The sequence below is a fragment of the Gorilla gorilla genome, chromosome 1 (assembly GCF_029281585.2).
Source record: "Gorilla gorilla gorilla isolate KB3781 chromosome 1, NHGRI_mGorGor1-v2.1_pri, whole genome shotgun sequence".
In the NCBI taxonomy this organism is placed as follows: domain Eukaryota; kingdom Metazoa; phylum Chordata; class Mammalia; order Primates; family Hominidae; genus Gorilla; species Gorilla gorilla.
Window position 1 is genome coordinate 33,672,075 of NC_073224.2, and position 18,626 is coordinate 33,690,700.

The 18,626-nt window shown below is 37.6% G+C and overlaps 1 protein-coding gene and 2 non-coding genes across 3 annotated transcripts in view; 1 reads left to right on the plus strand and 2 right to left on the minus strand.

Moving 5' to 3' along the window:
- The window catches only part of IARS2 (isoleucyl-tRNA synthetase 2, mitochondrial), a 53,715-nt gene that overhangs the window by 11,418 nt on the left and 23,671 nt on the right, over positions 1-18,626 (plus strand). The window contains exons 9-12 of the mRNA XM_004028424.5: positions 371-540; positions 1,541-1,631; positions 5,280-5,431; positions 8,492-8,652. Of these exons, the coding sequence (XP_004028473.4) occupies positions 371-540; positions 1,541-1,631; positions 5,280-5,431; positions 8,492-8,652 (574 nt within the window). The remainder of the gene's footprint in view (positions 1-370; positions 541-1,540; positions 1,632-5,279; positions 5,432-8,491; positions 8,653-18,626) is intronic.
- On the minus strand, positions 12,054-12,163 carry MIR215 (microRNA mir-215). Its single transcript, NR_106274.1, has one exon. It is a non-coding gene; the product is annotated as a microRNA mir-215 (primary transcript).
- Positions 12,358-12,442, minus strand: MIR194 (microRNA mir-194). The gene has a single exon (NR_106273.1). It is a non-coding gene; the product is annotated as a microRNA mir-194 (primary transcript).

Below are 18,626 nucleotides of genomic sequence, written 5' to 3' on the forward strand. Positions count from 1 at the left end.
AACGAAGTAATTTGTATGGGGTAGGTTTTCTTTCCGGAAAAAAATGAATTATTTCTTATCAATTACTTAGAGATCATTTTGGGAGGGTGGTGAGGAAGAATATTAAGTGGTAGATGCAGCAAGTATCAAAACACTTAAACTACATTAACTCTGTTTATTCTCACAGAAACCCTCTGAGGTGGGAACCATAATTATCTGCATTTTATAGATTATAGAAGGTCACAGAACAAGTTAAAGGGGAAGCTGGAATTTAAGCCTAGCCAGTATTGTTCTAGATTCTGCGCATTTAACTTGATATTCTATTGCTAAGCTTAAGGAGATAGATTTGCCATATAAAATGATTCTTAATAGTGGTTTTCTTTCCCCACAGGTGTAGATTTGGAAAATGGTACTTGCAGTCATCCATTAATTCCTGATAAAGCTTCTCCTCTTTTACCTGCAAATCATGTGACCATGGCAAAAGGAACAGGATTGGTTCACACAGCCCCAGCTCATGGTATGGAAGATTACGGTGTAGCGTCTCAGCACAACCTGCCCATGGTACTGTTCCTCTTTTATCATTTTTAATTATTCATCTTAATAAAAGGAAATGATAAATTCTAACCAACATCTTCATTTTTTAAAAATGATGACTTTTGTCACCATAAGTGTGAAATGCTCAGGTTTGTGTAGTACTCTAAAGTTTCATTAATTCGTACTAATTGAAAAAGATTTCCCAGAATTAATAGAAAATTAGCACTTTAGAATTGAAGAATATATATCATGGGGCACTTTTAAAATACTTTTTTTCTAGTATCAAGTCACATAGACAAATTACTTTTATTCCCTGAAAAAGCCTGTTTGTTTTAGCTAAACAGTCCTCTCTACATTTACTTTACATACTTCAGTTACTTAGCAGGTATTTCCGTTTAGTTAAAAGGTGAGTCAGAAAGGGAACAACTGTGTATATAGGCATAGATTTGGAAACAATAGAGACCACTCAAAGATGTTTTAATATATTTTGTTACTTTTGTTATTAAAGTTTATGTATATGCTTCAATAACACATTTTGGCTTTGGTGATTTAAATGTATAAAATTCACAAATTCCTATTTCTTTTTCTTTTCTTTTTTTTTTTTTTTTTTTTTGAGAGGGAGTCTTGCTCTGTCGCCCAGGCTGAGTGCAGTGGTGTGGTATGATCTCGGCTCACTGCAACCTCTACCTCCAGGGTTCAAGCGATTCTCCTGCCTCAGCCTCCCGAGTAGCTGGGACTACAGGTGCACACCACCATGCCTGGCTAATTTTTGTATTTTTAGTGGAAGTGGGTTTCACCATGTTGGCCAGGCTAGTCTCGAATTCCTGACCTCAAGTGATCTGCCCACCTCGACCTCCCAAAGTGCTGGGATTATAGGCCTGAGTGCCGCGCCCGGCCAAGTACCTAGAGTTTCAATGTAGAAAAAGACCAGGCTATACTGAGATGTTTTTATATATATTGTTTTGCCAGATATTGTCATAAGAGAAAATGTCTTGATCTTTTAATTGTTCAAAATGATACTTTATAGGATTGTTTAGTGGACGAAGATGGAGTTTTCACAGATGTTGCAGGTCCTGAACTTCAAAACAAGGCTGTCCTTGAAGAGGGAACTGATGTGGGTGAGCATCATATCTGTTGATATCATACATGTTTTCTGAAAAGTAGGTAGCAGTAACCTTTGCTACCTATTTTCCCTTCTTATACTTTAACAGAAACAAAAAAATAAATTATGTCTTGTTTTGCCATATGTTTTAAAATGGAGTTTGAGACTTTTTCATCTTCTGCTTTGAAGCTGCTTTATTTAAGCAAGTCAGGGCAGTCAACAGGGAGTGAAGTTATTTTAGGGCTATGGAGATAATAATCAGCAGTATTACTTTTGTGGAAGGATACAGTCAAGATCAGGGCTGGATGTTGACTGTAAATTACACATTCCCTACTCACTTTTTAACCCTTGTAAATAACTGACCTATATGGCATGATTTATGTATTAGAATCTTGGGAATCCTCCAGCCTTGAATTGTCTTTCTATCTTTCTTTACAGATTCAGAGACCAGGTGCTATGAAAACCTTTCTTTGCCCGCACTAAGACTAAGGCTAATTAGACCTGATATATTACTTTTCTAGGGCTACTGTAAAAAATCACCGTAAACTTGGTGGTTTGAAACAACAGAAATTTATTCTCTCAAGTGCTGGAAGCTAGAAGTCTAAATTCATCGTACTGGCAGGACCATGTTTTCCTGAAGGTTTTATGGGAGAATCCTTACTTGCCTCTTTCTAGCTTTTGGTGGCTCCTGGAAATCCTTGGCATTCCTTGGTTTATAACTGCGTTACTCCACTCTCTGCCTCTCTTGTCACATGGCCTTCTTTAGATCTTACTTGTTTTTTCGAGACAGTCTCACTTTCTCACTCAGGTTGATGTGCAGTGGCATGCTTTCAGCTCACTGCCACCTCTGTGTCCTGGGTTCAAGTGATTCTTGTGCCTTAGCCTCCTGAGCAGATGGGATTACAGGCATACACCACCACACTCAGCTAATTTTTTTTTTTTTTTGAGACGCAGTCTCACTCTGTTGCCCAGGCTGGAGTGCAGTGGTGTGATCTCAGCTCACTGCAACCTCTGCCTCCTGGGTTCAAGCAATTCTCTTGCCTCAGCCTCCCAAGTAGCTGGGATTACAGGATACACACCACTACTCCCGGCTAATTTTTGTATTTTTAGTAGAGATGGGGTTTCACCATGTTGGCCAGGCTGGTCTTGAACTCCTGACCTCAGGTGATCTGCCCACCTTGGCCTCCCAAAGTGCTGGAATTACAGGCGTGAGCCCTCACTGTGTCAGGCCATAATTTTTTTATTTTTTATTTTATTTTTTTTTTTTGAGACTGAGTCTCGCTCTGTTGCCCAGGCTGGAGTATGGTGGCACGATCTTGGCTCACTGCAAGCTCTGCCTCCCGGGTTCATGCGTTCTCCTGCCTCAGCCTCTCGAGTAGCTGGGACTACAGGCGCCTGCCACCAATGCCCAGCTAATTTTTTGTATTTTTAGTAGAGATGGGGTTTCACCATATTAGCCAGGACGGTCTCGATCTCCTGACCTCGTGATCCACCTGCCTTGGCCTCCCAAAGTGCTGGGTTTACAGGCATGAGTCACCGCACCCGGCCTATTTTTTATTTTTAATAGAGACAGGGTTTCACCATGTTGGCCAGGCTGGTCTCAAACTCCTGGCCCCAAGTGATCCACCTGCCTAGGCCTCCCAAAGTGTTGGGATTATAGGTGTGAGCCACCATACCCAGCCACCTTCTTTAGGTCTTAAATGTCTCTCTGTGAATCCTCTTTTTTTTTTTTTTTTTTTTTTTTAATTGGTGGGACTGGTTCTTTATTTCAAAAAGACACTTGTCAATATTCAGTATCAAAGCAGGTGGACTATTGATTTCTGTTTCTCCCAATCGGCCCCAAAGAGACTATATCAAAGGACAATATGTTTTAAGCCAGTAAGCTGCAGGATGTACACCTGACAGACTTTACAGAAACCTTACCGGAAAGTGGGGATTGGATAGGGAAAGAAACTTTAAAAGATCAGGAAACTGCCAGCCTGGCCAGGCACGGTGGCTCACCCCTGTAATCTCAGTGCTTTGGGAGGCTGAAGCGGACAGATCACGAGGTCAGGAGTTCGAGACCTGCCTGGCCAACATGGTGAAACCCTGTCTCTACTAAAAATACAAAAAATTAGCCAGGTGTGGTGGTAGGTGGCTGTAATCCCAGCTACTCTGGAGGGTGAGGCAGGAGAATCACTTGAACCTGGGAGGCAGAGGTTGCAGTGAGCTGAGACTGCACCATTGCACTCCATCCTGGGCAACAGAGCGAGACTCCATCTCAAAAAAAAAAAAAAATCTGCCAGCTCACAGACTGTAGAGGGCTGTCACAGTCAAGTTGGGTGGCCAGGGTGGCACCCAAAGAAGCAAAGTTTCAAAATAATACAAAAATTTAAAAAAGTTTTGTACATAAGCTATTCAAGATTTCTCTAGCATTGACTGATACTAAGCACAATGAGATGGCACTTTTAGAGACAGCAGCTTCAAACCCAGAAAAGGGTAATGAGATGAGTTTCACATGGCTGAATCAGTGGCAAAAACATAATCTTCTTTCTATCCTCCTCTAAGAACACCAGTGCTCCCTAATGCAGTGTGACCTCATCTAAACTTGATTACATCTGCAGAGGCCTGATTCCCAAGTAAGGTCACATTCACTAGTGCTGGGGGTTAGATCTTCTTGGGGACACAATTCAACCCACTACACCTGGTTTCCTCCAGATTACCTGGAGACCATTTTAAGATTCATGGCATGAAAGACTATGGATCTAAACTTCAACTGTAGAATTCTAGATATAATCTGTTCATCTTTTCTTTGACGTGAAAAGAGGTAGAAGTGGCATAATTTGGAGTCTGATTAAGATTTTACAGTCCCTGCTTTTTTTTGCCAGGAGAATCCCAGAGCACGCCTTTGATACCTGGAAGGTGACTACTCTTTTTTATTTTATTTTTTTTTGTGAGACAGAGTCTTGCTTTCTTGCCCAGGCTGGAGTGCAGCGGCGCAATCTCGGTTCACTGCAATCTCGGTTCACTGCAGCCTCCGCTTTAGCTTAGGTTCAAATGATTCTCCCACCTCAGCCTCCCAAGTAGCTGGGATTACAGGCACACGCCACTATGCCCTGCTGATTTTTTTGTATTTTTAATAGAGATGGGGTTTCACCATGCAGGCCAGGCTGGTCTTGAATTCCTGACCTCAAGTGATCCTCTCGTCTGTGCCTCCCAAACTGTTGGGATTACAGGCGTGAGCAACCACGCCCAGCCAAGTTGACTACTCTTTTATTTTTTGAGACGGAGTCTCGCTCTGTCACCCAGGCTGGAGTGCAGTGGCACGATCTCGGCTCACTGCAACCTCTGCCTCCCAGGTTCAAGCGATTCTCCTGCCTCAGCCTCCTGAGTAGCTGGGATTATGGGCACACACCACCATGCCCGGCTGATTTTTGTATTTTTAGTAGAGACGAGGTTTCACCACGTTGGTCAGGCTGGTCTCGAACTCCCGACCTCGTGATCTGCCCGCCTCGGCCTCCCAAAGTGCTGGGATTACAGGTGTGAGCCACTGTGGCTGGCAAGGTGACTACTCTTATTGCCACCTGTTGCTGCAGATTTAGTATTTTTTGGAAGTTTAGAGCATTTTTAGGATTTTCACAGTACTTTTTAATTATGTCTAATTTGGTGTTTTTTTTTTTTAAAGTTATAAAGATGCTTCAGACTGCAAAGAATTTGTTGAAAGAGGAGAAATTGGTTCATAGCTATCCATATGACTGGAGGACCAAGAAACCTGTGGTTATTCGTGCCAGCAAGCAGTGGTTTATAAACATCACGGATATTAAGACTGCAGCCAAGGTATAAAAAGCATCCTGTTTTAACGGGTCGGGCATATCATTCCCTCAGTATAAAGGGGCTGCATGTGAGGTTGAGGTGGGGTTTCAGGAGTAATAGGGATTGCTGCTATTATGATTTAGTTTCATAACAGTGTAGAATTTTAGATCTGGAAGGACCTTGGACTTCCATTTTTTCATTATACATGTGTGAGAAATGAGGCATAAAGAGGTTGAGTGATTTGTCCAAATCACACTGTTAGTAGATAGACTTTCTTGCCCAGTGTAGTCAAAGTTGCATAGAATTTGGACAGAACTGTGTTACCTAGTTTAACCTGCCACTGCCTCTGTTTCCTCATCTATATAAAGTGGTAATAATGCGTATCTCATGGAGTAAGGAAATACGAGTTTCCAGAATATGGTCTGATACATAATAAGCAGTCAGTAAAACTTTTTTAAACCCTTTGCTTCCTTAAGGTTGAAATTACAATCAATTAAAAAAGTTACTGTTCTGGTTACAAAGGAAGCATATTAAAAAGAGAAACTAACAATATGAAAAATATACAAAGTTGTTGCTTTGGAGCTAACAAATACTTATAATTGGTATTTAAATACTTAATATATATTTGAGCCCTTTCATTTAATATGTATCTTTCTATATGGGTGTATATATATATATATATATATATGTGAGTGTGTGTGTGTGTGTAAACATCTCTCACAACTTGATTCTATTTAATGAAAGAGCTTAAATATATATGTGTTAACCAGGTTGAATATATAGATATTTTGCTTTACAGTTTGAAAGATACTACTGTATTTAGCTGGTTCATTTATTGGCCTGGCAATTTGGGGTCCTTGCCAAAGCTTTTTATAGCAGTTTATACTTTCTATACTTGTGTAATGTGGACAACTGTAATATATAGTGCATTTTGTTTTTTTCTTCATTTAAAGCCTCTCTTCCTTATTTGTCAATGTTAAAATTTGTAAATTGCAGCTCTGCACCGATTTTTGGTTGTAGAACGTCTAAGTCTGATGCAATGTATTTAAGCCAAGTTTTTTTTAACTTTTTTGTAAAGTTAAAAATTGTTCTTTGCAGAAGTAGTGAGAATAGGATAATGTATTGTCATATTCCCATCACTCAGTTTCAACAATAATCAACTTTTGGTTAATTTTGTTTTTATCTACACCCCTCCGACCACCCACTTTTTACCCCTTAACAATTGGATTATTTTGAAGCAAACTCCAGGCATTATTTCTTCCATATATTATATATTGTTCCGGCGATATTTTAGCACATATATGTGAAAGATAAAACTCCTTTTTTTTTTTTTTTTTTGAAACAGGGTCTTGCTCTGTCACCCAGGCTGGAGTGCAGTGGTGTGATCTCAGCTCACTGCAACCTCCACCTCCTGGACTCAACTTATCCTCCCACGTCAGCCTCCTGAGTAACTGGGACTACAGGCCTGTGCCACCACATCTGGCTAATTTTTGTATTTTTTTCTAGAGATAGGGTTTTGTCAAGTTGCCCCGGTTGGTGTCGAACTCCTGAGCTCAAGCAGTCTGCCTGCTTCGGCCTCGCAGAGTGCTGGGATTACAGGTGTGAGCCAAAGATAAACTCTGTATTTATTTATTTGTTTTTTTGAGATGGAGTTTCACTCTTGTTGTCCAGGCTGGAGTGCAATGATGCGATCTTGGCTCACAGCAACCTCCACCTCCCGGGTTCAAGCAATTCCCTGCCTAAGCCTTCTGATTAGCTGGGATTATAGGCATGCACCACCATGCCCGGCTAATTTTTTTGTATTTTTGGTAGAGACGGGGTTTCTCCATGTTGGCCAGGCTGGTCTTGAACTCCCGAGCTCAGGTGATCCGCCCTCCTTGGCCTCCCAAAGTGCTGGGATTACAAACGTGAGCCACCACGCTCGGCCAAACTCTTTAAAGCATAATTCCCATGCCATTATCACCACCTTTAAAAAGTAATAGTTATTCCTTAGCAAAATCAAATATCTATTCAATATTCACATTTCTTAGACTTTTAAACCAAGTATAGTATTAATCAAATTGATTTGTAGAGATTTTGCCATTCTGCCAATAGGTGGTGCTACAGAGAGCTTTGGGGGAGGGGACTTCTGGTAGTTACGGTGAGTGAGAAACAATTTAAACCTTCTTTGAAAATGTAAAAATGCTTTTATTAATGGATAGAAAGATTTTTTAAAATGAAGTTAACATTTTGACCTTTTTGGAGACTATTAGTAAACATTTTTTGCTATACAATTAATCTTTTGTTAGTTGACAAATTAAATCAAATGGTAGCAGTTTTCAACCTTATTTTGGGAATGGAGGAAGGGAGCTTTCTTGAGAGGAAGTAACTGTTATCCATTTGTCGATATATATATATATATATATAGAGAGAGAGAGAGAGAGAGATTTATTTTAGAGACAGGCTCTTGCTCTGTCGCCCAGGTTGGAGTGCACTGCCATGCTCATAGCTCACTGCAACCTTGAACTCTTGGGCTCAGGTGATCCTCCCACCTCAGCCTTCCAAAATGCTGGGATTACAGGTTGAATCACATACTTGGGCTTATTTTGAGAAAGTGTTTTCTATATTGTAAACTATATTATGTAAAATTAGGTATATCGCAATCTTTTTTTGGCAGTCTACGATAGTAATTTATTTTTTAAGCATTTTAAAAAATGGTGGAAATCAAGTTTGAATTGATTTTAACTATAGTTTAGTGAAGTATAATAGTTCTATGAAAGCTTTTATTACCAGTTTTGATCTAGGGTTGGTGTAAATTAGAAATTGGTATGAAATCTTTTGTAACATTGTTAAAAAATGGAACAATGCTCCTGATATTATCACTGCTCCTGAATTATTTATTAAGTTCTTTGCGGCTCCATTTTTACTTTGCCTTATTTGCTCTGAAATCTTTTAGTTCTTTAGTTGTTTTTTTGAGGGGAGGGTAAGGGAGGTATGTGAATGGCTGCAAACATCCAAAAGAAAGAAATGCATTTGGAAAATTGACTGTTCTAGAATACTTGTTCTGCTTTCTCTCACAAGACTTGATTTATGAATTAATTGCAGGAATTGTTAAAAAAGGTGAAATTTATTCCTGGATCAGCACTGAATGGCATGGTTGAAATGATGGACAGACGGCCATATTGGTGTATATCAAGGCAAAGAGTTTGGGGTGTTCCAATTCCTGTGTTTCATCATAAGACAAAGGATGAATACTTGATCAACAGGTAGAATGCTTTCTAAAATTTTTTAGTGTTTTAAAGTGAATTATTTTTTCTTCAAAAATTGAAAAATAATGTGGACGATTAAGAACCGTTTATATATGTTAAATAAAATATGCTAAAATAGTCTTTTTGGGGACTAAAATGTAAACTCAAAACAATTCTACCATACAGTTAAAATATTAAAAACTAGATTTTCTTAAATATTGATACTTAGAAGTAAAGGCTCTGACTTTTTTTCTTTGAGAATTTATTGGGCTGTATTAAGGTATCATGGATCCAAAGATGGACAGTGTTTAGCAGGGGAGCCTGAAATGTATTTTTTCTAAAGGAATGAAGAGAATCACTCTCACATTCTGAGTCTGCTTTCCTTTTCAGTGGAAATGGGATTATGTAATTGTGTAGATACTTAAAATTTAAGAAATTATAGTTAAATCCACATGATTACACTGATCATTATATTCCCAGTTTTTCTTGTTTTTTCCTTTTTTTTTTTTGAGTTGGAAACGTAATAGATGGACACAGTGAACAATTCATAGTAGAAAAGCTTGTACACTGAAAAGTAGGCTTTTTCCTACTCCGGGTATCCAGAACCTTTTTTTGAGGCAGTCATTGTTTACAGCTGTTTCTGAATCTTTCCAGAAAAAATGAATTCTTCTGTCAGCACATACATATGTTTATACAAAAGGGAGTATCTCTATCTTCTGCTCTGTGCCTAGATTTTTTTCACTTTATGTGTTATGATTTATTCCAAATCACTACACATAGATCAGCCTCATTCTTAAGCTTTATTAAGGCATACTTTACATACTATAAAATTCATGGCCAGGTGCGGTGGCTCACGCCTGTAATCCCAGCCCTTTGGGAGGCCAAGGCTGGTGGATCATGAGGTCAGGAGTTCAAGACCAGCCTGGCTAAGATGGTGAAACCCCATCTCTACCGAAAATACAAACATTAGCCAGGCATGGTGGCGCGGGCCTGTAATCTCAGCTACTCCGAAGGCTCAGGCAGAGAACCGCTTGAACCTGGGAGGCAGAGGTTGCAGTGAGCCAAGATCGTGCCACTGGACTCCAGCCTGGGTGACAGAGCGAGACTCTATCTCAAAAAAATTAAAAAAGAAAAATTCATTTATTATAAGTGATTTATAGTAAATTTATTCAGTTTTACAGCCACTATCATAATTGTGTCTTAGAATAATTCTTTTATCCCGAACAGCTCCCTTTTATGCTTTTCGAAAGAGAAGTTGCTTGGAAATCTGTGAGCTTTGGAGAATGGCAGCTGAATTTGAACCCAGGCTTTGCCATTCACTGTGTGTGAGACTGAGGAATTTACTTAGCCTCTGGCTCCTCTATAAAATAGGAAAAGCAATGGTTGCAGGTAGACTGTTATGAATACTAAATAATAAATGCAAACTACTTGGTGTAAAGCACAGTATTCCATAGATGATGAGCTATTCATGTATTCACTTAAGAAACATTGTTATGTGGGCACAGTGGCTCATGCCTGTAATCCCAGCACTTTGGGAGGCCAAGGCGGCAGGATTGCTTGAAGCCAGCCGTTCAAGATTATAGTGAGACCCCATCTCTACAGAAAAATTTAAAAATTAGCTGGTGTGGTAGTGTGGGCCTGTAGTCCCAGCGACTTGGGAGGCTAAGGCGAGAGGATCGCTCAAGTCCAGGAGTTTGAGGTTATAGTGAGCTATGATCATGCCAATGCACTCCAGCCTGGATGACAGAGCAAGACACTGTCTCTTCAGAACGAAACAAAACAGAACACATTGTTAAGCACTTAGTACGTGTCAGTGCTAGGAGCTGCTAGTTGCTACAGTGAACAAGACTGACATGGCCCCTGTTTTTAATGAGTTAATAGTCTAGCTAGTTTATCTTCTAGTAATATTAGGGAGGCTTTGAGTGTTGTTGCTGTTTTTCACAGATGTGGAGAGGGCAATGTTAATTATTCCTTTTAGGAACACATTCTAGATTTTCATTTTCTTTGAGCAATTTCTTTTAATTTGGTGAATGGAATTTTTTCTAAATTATGCTATTAAGAAGTTTAAACTTTTAAGTAGACTTGAGGAGTAAGAGTATGTTTTAGGAAAAGAAAGTAGAGGCTAGAGACTGGAAAGTCATTGGAAAGCTATTTCAATATTATTATAAGTTGGAGCTGAGGTAAGACTTTAGGAATAATCTAAATATTGTTGCTGTGTTGTTCTTACAGAGCTTGGTCAGATGTAAACTACTAATATCTTAATACTTACATTAAGAATTAATGTAAATTCTGTCCAGTTCAGGTTATTTTATTTTATTTTATTTTTGATACAGTCTCACTCTATCACCCAGGCTGGAGTGCAGTGGTGTGATCTTGGCTCGCTACAACCTCCACCTCCCAGGTTCAAGTGATTCTCACTCCTCAGCCTCCTGAGTAGCTGGGACTACAGGCATGCGCCACTGACCTGGCTAATTCTTGTATTTTTAGTAGAGATGGGCTCTTGCCACGTTGACGAGGCTGGTCTCGAACTCCTGGCCACAAAGGATCCATCCGCCTCTGCCTCCCAGAGTGCTGAGATTACAGGCATGAGCTACCATGCCCAGCCTCAGACTTAGTTTAAAAGAAAAAGAATTAAAGTGATTATAGCTGAGACGAGTTTCCACAAACATTTGTTTAAAATTTCACACTGGAAAGTTGTTTTTTTTTTTTTTTTTGGAAAGTTTTATAAGCCATGTCATTGTCTCCTCTTCTTCTTTTTTTTTTTTTTTTGAGATGGAGTTTCACTCTTGTTTCCTAGGCTGGAGTGTAGTGGCACGATCTCAGCTCACTGCAATCTCCGCCTCCCAGGTTCAAGTGATTCTCCTGCCTCAGCCTCCTGAGTAGTTGGGATTAGAGGCATGTGCCACCACGCCCGGCTAATTTTATATATATATATTTTTTTTAGTAGAGACGGGGTTTCTCCATGTTGGTCAGGCTGGTCTCAAACTCCCGACCTCAAGTGATCCGCCCGCCTCAGCCTCCCAAAGAGCTGGGATTAAAGGCGTGAGCCACTGTGCCCGGCTACTCTTCTTTTCATTATTTAGAGAGCAAGATGTCTAGGGAATTTCACTGAAGTGATTGAGGTGGGTGGGGATTCCTTGGTGGAATAGCCCTCTGGACTCTGAGGTGGATCATATGTATGTATTAGTAAATATAGCAAACTGGTTTAATTGATACATCCTGATAATTAAATGGTACATAGGTTGACTAGTCAGTAAGTTAGGTTAAATAAATATGAGCTTTGTCAGAAAAACACAAACAGGTTTTCATTAGGTATATTTATGTTTTATTTACTCAATACATTTACATGGTAGTGTTACAGATTATCTTCTGTGTACCTGCCATTGCGTTGGTTGCGTGGTGTTAGTCGATTTCTGATATTGAAGTAGCACAGTCATACAGAATATTGGCCTAAAGAAATGACAGACAAACTCAGCTATATTGTCTGTCAATTCATAGGTCATTTTCCCGTATACCATTTCTGAATGATGACTTTAATCCTCTTCCATTATTGGATCTTCTTGGTGTTGCAAAACTTGAATTTAAGAAAATTGATATTAATTCTTAATCATTTGTTAATTTTATAAAACAGGCTGAAAGTCTTTTTTTCTGCTGGAATCAAATGAGAGTCCAAGTGACCACAATTTTCTGTCTTTCTTTATTATACCTTTATATTGTAGCAAGTTGGTAACCATCAAAAGTAACAGCATCTCCACTGGAAATTGGTACACAGTCCACATGGAGTTGCTGTTACACTTGATAACACCATTAAACATATAAGGAGATTCCTTTTGCTCATCATGGGAGCTGTATGATATCTCTAAGTATACTTGTTTCGCAGAAGAAAGTCTCGATTTATTCATGTTCTAAATAAGTTTAGGGACTGGTAGATTTGAAACACTGATGTTTTATTTTGATTTGAATTAATAGTGTCATTTGCATTTTAGATCATATTTGTATTTTCTCAAGAAATAATTCCATTTCTGACTTTACTGTCATTGGTCATTTTTTGAATCTGTGAGATAATGCCATTAGAATTAGGTTGAAATCTGTTACTAGTCAATAAAAACAGAATAAATAATTTTTAGCGTAAAAAAGATAAAATTTAGAAACACTGGCTACCTGGGAAGGAAAAGAAGTTGGTTAAATTTCTTTCATCATTTCAAACAGTTATAATCACTTTCATGCTGTTAATGCTATAGTTAACAAAGTGAAACTTAGCCCCTAACTTCTGGAAATTATGAGAAATTTAGTAAAAATAGCCAAGGAATTTCCAATATAATTTGAGTGTTAACTTTAGCTACCTCAAATTTTTTCTCAATTAACAATAATAAACCTTTTGTTCAAAAAATTTATGTTCATTAAATAAAGGAAAATTTCTTCAGAATGGTTTTCTGTCAGCTTTAAAACATAAATCTAGGATTAAATTAAAAATAGAATTTCCCCTCCCAAATTTCACTTTGTTCTAGAATTAAATTTAGTAAACAAATGTGAAACATTTAGCCTCTTACCTCATTCTTCTTCCAGTAAGTTACAGAAGAAAAGTTGTCTTAATAATCTTCAATATTTTTGCTTATAAAGGCAAAACACAGAAGACAGTGGGATGACAGCAGTCGTTTCTTTGTTGCTTTAGTAATCTTAATGCTGCTTAATGTCCATAACACGCTAAATAAGCCTCATTCCAGTTGATATCGAAGTTCAGAATGATTGGCTGATGTCATAGTTGCTCATGCTACCTAGTGGATTTTCACTGATTGAAACCTAAGAAGGGACACGTAATGCATGTGTTGAGATAAGGCCTTTGAGTAAAGTACAAGGTTTTATGATGGATTTATTGCTTTATGAAATAAAGCATTAAGATGGAAGCATATAGATTACATACTGGTAAGTGGTTTCACCCACTTTTATCAGCAGTCGTTTATACTGATCTTTGGGTTATAGGTTAACTATGAGTTTGTGTTAAGTATACAATATTAAAGAAATGAAGGTAGAATTCTTAAATTTCAGACAAATTAGGAATTTTCCTGCATTTTTTCTGAAGAATATTAAATATCACAAGGAAATAGTTAGAAAATTGTTTAAAAACTTTTTTAGGAAACAGAAAATTATTTAAAAAATCTTTTAAGTATTATCTTGGTTTCATTATAAAAACATTCCACTTCTAAGTATTTACCCAAAGGAAATAGGACTAATACCTCTTGTGTGAAGATATGTATATAAGATGTCCAATACAGTTGTTATAAAGGAACATAATGATATACAAAAGAAGATGTAATTTAATTAGTTATAGAAGAAAGAATATGCACCTGTTAAAAATGTCAGCTTAGCTCTTAATGGTTGCCTAGTTTCTTGTGTGTGAAAATCAAATGAACATAACTTATCCAATATTCGGATTTTTTTAGATGTTTGTCACATCTCTATAATGAGTATCTTTTGAGCACTTGTTCACAGTTAACTTTATATACATTTTTCAAATTATCTTTTTAGATTTTGTTTGAACATTAAATTTATCTTTGTTTTTATCGTCATTATACCTAGCTCAAGTTTGTGGGTTATATGTCTGTTTATTTTTATTGCAATTTTTGTTTTCAAAGCTCTCTGTCACACTTTTTTTTTTTTTTTTTTTTTTTTTGAGATGGAGTCTTGCTCTTGTTCCCCAGGCTGGAGTGCAATGGTGGGATCTTGGCTAACTGCAACCTCTGCCTCCCAGGTTCAAGCGATTCTCCTTCTTCAGCCTCCCAAGTAGCTGGGATTACAGGCTTGCACCACTATGCCTGGCTGATTTTTGTATATTTAGTAGAGATGGGGTTTCTTCATGTAGGTCAGGCTGGTCTCGAACTCCCCACCTCAGGTGATCCGCCCGCCTCGGCCTCCCAAAGTGCTGGGATTACAGGCGTGAACCACCGCGCCTGGCCTTTTTTTTTTTTTTTTTTTTCACGGAGTCTCGCTCTGTTGCCAGGCTGGAGTGCAGTGGTGCAATCTCGGCTCACTGCATCCTCTGCCTCCTGGGTTCAAGTGATCCTCCTGCCTCAGCACCCCCCAAGTAGCTGAGACTATAGTCACGCACCACCATACCTGGGTAATTTTTGTATTTTTGTAGAGACCAGGTTTTGCCATGTTGCCCAGTCTGGTCTTGAAGTCCTTAGCTCAAATGATCCACCTATCTCAGCCTTCCAAAGTGCTAGGATTACAGGTGTGAGCCACCGTGCCCACCCAAAATTAATTTATTCAATTGACAAAAATTGCTTATATTACGTACAACATGTTTTGAAATATGTATGCATTGTGGAATGGCTAAATCTAGCTAATTAACATGTATTTGTTGGGTTTTTCTTTACTCTCTCATTTTAAAATTAACTTTATTGTTTTAAAAATACAAATAATTTATCTAGAATCTCATAATAGAACCGAATTATAGAACATAATGCTTACTAAAGTACATTTAGTAGACTTTATTTAGAACATGATGTTTTCATAATTCACAATATAAAGTAAGGAGGGAAGTCTTGCTCTCTAAATATTAGTGAGACTTGCTCTCTTAATGAGATAAAGCTTCTTCCCTTAAAAATGTTTCATGTTTCTTTTGGATACATTGAAAAAATTTTTCTTTTGTTCTGATTCATATACTTATGTAACAAGGAAAAAAATCTGAAGTATGTTGTTTTATTTACAATAGCCTTTTTGAAATTGGATTTTTAAAAATAATTGCAGGATTGCTTTTCATTGATGTAGCTAATGTGTAGTTACATTGTTTCTCGTAAGTGTAATTAGGTAAGCTAAAAGAAAAACAAAAAACCTTTCCTCCTCACTAAGAGACTTTTGTCAGTTTTTTAAAAAGTTTTTTAAATTTGCAAATAAAGTATGTATAAAACACAAAATTACATTTCTTATATTAAAATATGTGCTATATCTAAGTAAATTACTAATATTGTTATAAAAAAATGTAGCAATTAAAATGAATTTTCGACTAGAGGTGTCTGACTAAACTTGGTGGGATTTTACAGTTGCTTTAATAACATGCCAACAGCAAAATTGGAATCTTTCTTTCTTAATGCTTTTAGTTATATGCTCAGTAGGTTACTTGAATGTAGTTAAATAACATTTAAAATGTCATTGAATTTTCTGATATTTAGGAATATGAAAAAGAAGTTATTTTTATTTTTTTTTAAATAGATGTGGGGTCTTTACTGTGTTGCCCAGGCTGGTCTTGAACTCTTGGGCTCAAGTGATCCTCCTGCCTTGGCCTCCCAAAGTGCTAGGATTATAGTCATGAGCCACTGTGACAGGCCAAGAATATGAAAAAGAGCTTAGTTTTATTAAAGTTGAATTTAGGATTCTAAAATATGGATATGGAGCTGAGTGTGGTGGCTCACAACCCATAATCTCAGCATTTTGGGAGGCTAAGGCTGGAGGATTGCATGAGGCCAGGCGTTTGAGACCAGCCTGAGCAACAAAGCAAGATTCCCATCTCTAGAGGGGGGGAAAAAATGCAGGGCATGTTGGCATGGGCCTGTAGTCCCAGCTACTCAGGAGGCTGAGGCGGGAGGATTACTTGACACAGGAGTTCAAGGCTTCAAGTGAGCTATGATCATGGCACTGCAATCCAGCTTGGGTCACAGAGTGACACCTTGTCTCAAAAAAATTAATTAATTAAAATAAAATAAAATGGATATGTTTCATCTATAGTCATAAGGTTACTCACTTTCTTTAGTTATTAGGACTTTTTCTTTTAAGAATAAAAATTTTCGCCTAGTCTTCTTCGTCACTTTTTCCAATGTTTATAGAAACTGAAACTCAAAAAATAATATGATTTATTCCTGTCATTTTCCAGTAAGTCACAGTTAGAGTCTGGTCTTTGGACTTAGTGCTTGCTGTGTCAACACACTAATCTCCTGAGACTGCCTAGTTCCTCACTTCATCTCTGATACGCAGTCTTCACTCTATGCCTGGGTAAAAGAGCCTTTCTGCCATTGCTTAGCAAACTCGAGAGAGTAAGAGTGTGAATTCAGTTACAGTGTTGTCCTTATAGATGAGTTAGAGAGGCAGAATAAAGAAGTAAAAACAGCACACCAAACTATGTATGATTTAGGAAACACAAATTCAAGCCCTGGTTTTAACTGTTACTTGCTTAGCCTCATAATTTAAGGAACCCTAAGGTGCAGAACAAATCATTTCTCAAGACCCACTGTGTATTTCTGTGAATCCAATTAGCAAGTGCTTGTAAAGTGCTTCGAAAAAGATATGTGGTATATGTATACATGGTTTTGTATACATACAAATACTCTTTATCTTTTATACATAGAAATACATAAAATACTCTGTCCTAACATTTCTACCGTATTTGCTAAGTTAATATGAAATTTGAGACATTTACTTTTACTTCGATATTATTTTTATGTCTTTTTCTAATACATTTAAAGCTGTTTTACTGTTTTATTTTACTCTTTACCTAAACTTGCCAGTCTAATGATAACATTGTAAAAAAAAAAGGCAAAATGACACCCATTTTTAGAATTATTCTTTTTTAATGAGAATTTCATTAGTATGAACAGTGTTATCAACTGTAATTGTGCATATGTGTCCATGTAAATGTACTTTACTAGTATCTTTTATGGTTGTAATTTTTTTTTTTCTTTTGGTCTTTAGATTTTTTCAGATTTTTCTATTATACCATATTCATATTTTCTTAACTGAAAATGTTCTGGACAAACTATATAAAATAGTAATATGTAACTAAATACTATTGTCATATAACTAGGTAGTTATTACATAAGGTTTTTATGGTCTGATAACATAAAAGTTTATCTTTACTGTTAAAGTCCATGTAAAATGATTCACTGTCTTAGGAACATGCATTTATGCCCATTTTCCTTTCTCATTATAAGTTCTTCAAAGTACATGATGGTAACATTATACTTTTAAAATCTGTCCTTCATAGAATACCAACTTAGTGATATCCAGCTTTTATAAGGTATTTCAAATTTAAATTTGTAGAGCATATTTATTTATTTATTTATTTTGAGACGGCGTCTCCGTCTGTCACCCAGGCTGGAGTGCAGTGGCGCGATCTCAGCTCACTGCAAGCTCCGCCTCCCGGGTTCACGCCATTCTCCTGCCTCAGCCTCCCAGGTAGCTGGGACTACAGGCGCCCGCCACCATACCCGGCTAATTTTTTTGTATTTTTTTTAGTAGAGATGGGGTTTCACCGTGTTAGCCAGGATGGTCTCGATCTACTGACCTCGTGATCCGCCTGCCTCGGCCTCCCAAAGTGCTGGGATTACAGGCGTGAGCCACTGCTCCTGGCCTGTAGAGCATATTTAATTTATACTCATTTGATTTTGCTTTCCACAACAATTTTTGGTAAACACTTCATTTATCTGTGAATTATCAGGCCCAGACCTGACGTCAAATAATCAGTTTGAATAATGCTTACATAGTATTTATTCAAATGTGCCAGGTATTGTTCTATGTGTTTTATATTTATTAACTCAATTAATATTCATAGGAAGTCTCTTAATGATGCTGTTACTATTTGTGTTTTACAAATGAGGAAACAGGCACAGAAATGTTCAGTGCCTTGCCCGGGTTCAAGTGGTGGAGCCAGAAATTAAGCTAAAGCCCCCTGCTGGCAGGATCCATGCTCTTGGCCATTATATGTACTGTGACTAAATGAAAAGCAACTAGAGGAAGCTGTAATAGCAACAAAGCTACAATAATAAATTCAATATTCTAATAAATCAAAAATATTTTATTTTTGTGAGAAACTATAGTATGAGTTTTTTTCCCTGAGTTTAATTTTTAAATAATTTATTACTGTATATCTTCCCAAAGGTATGACCAGTTCTGGTATTTATTTGATAGGGGTTGATTGGCTTTCTGTCATGTGTTAGGTGCTGTACTAAGTTTTACATGTATAGTCTCATTTAGTTTGTAGTTGTTCTGAGGGAAGTGTC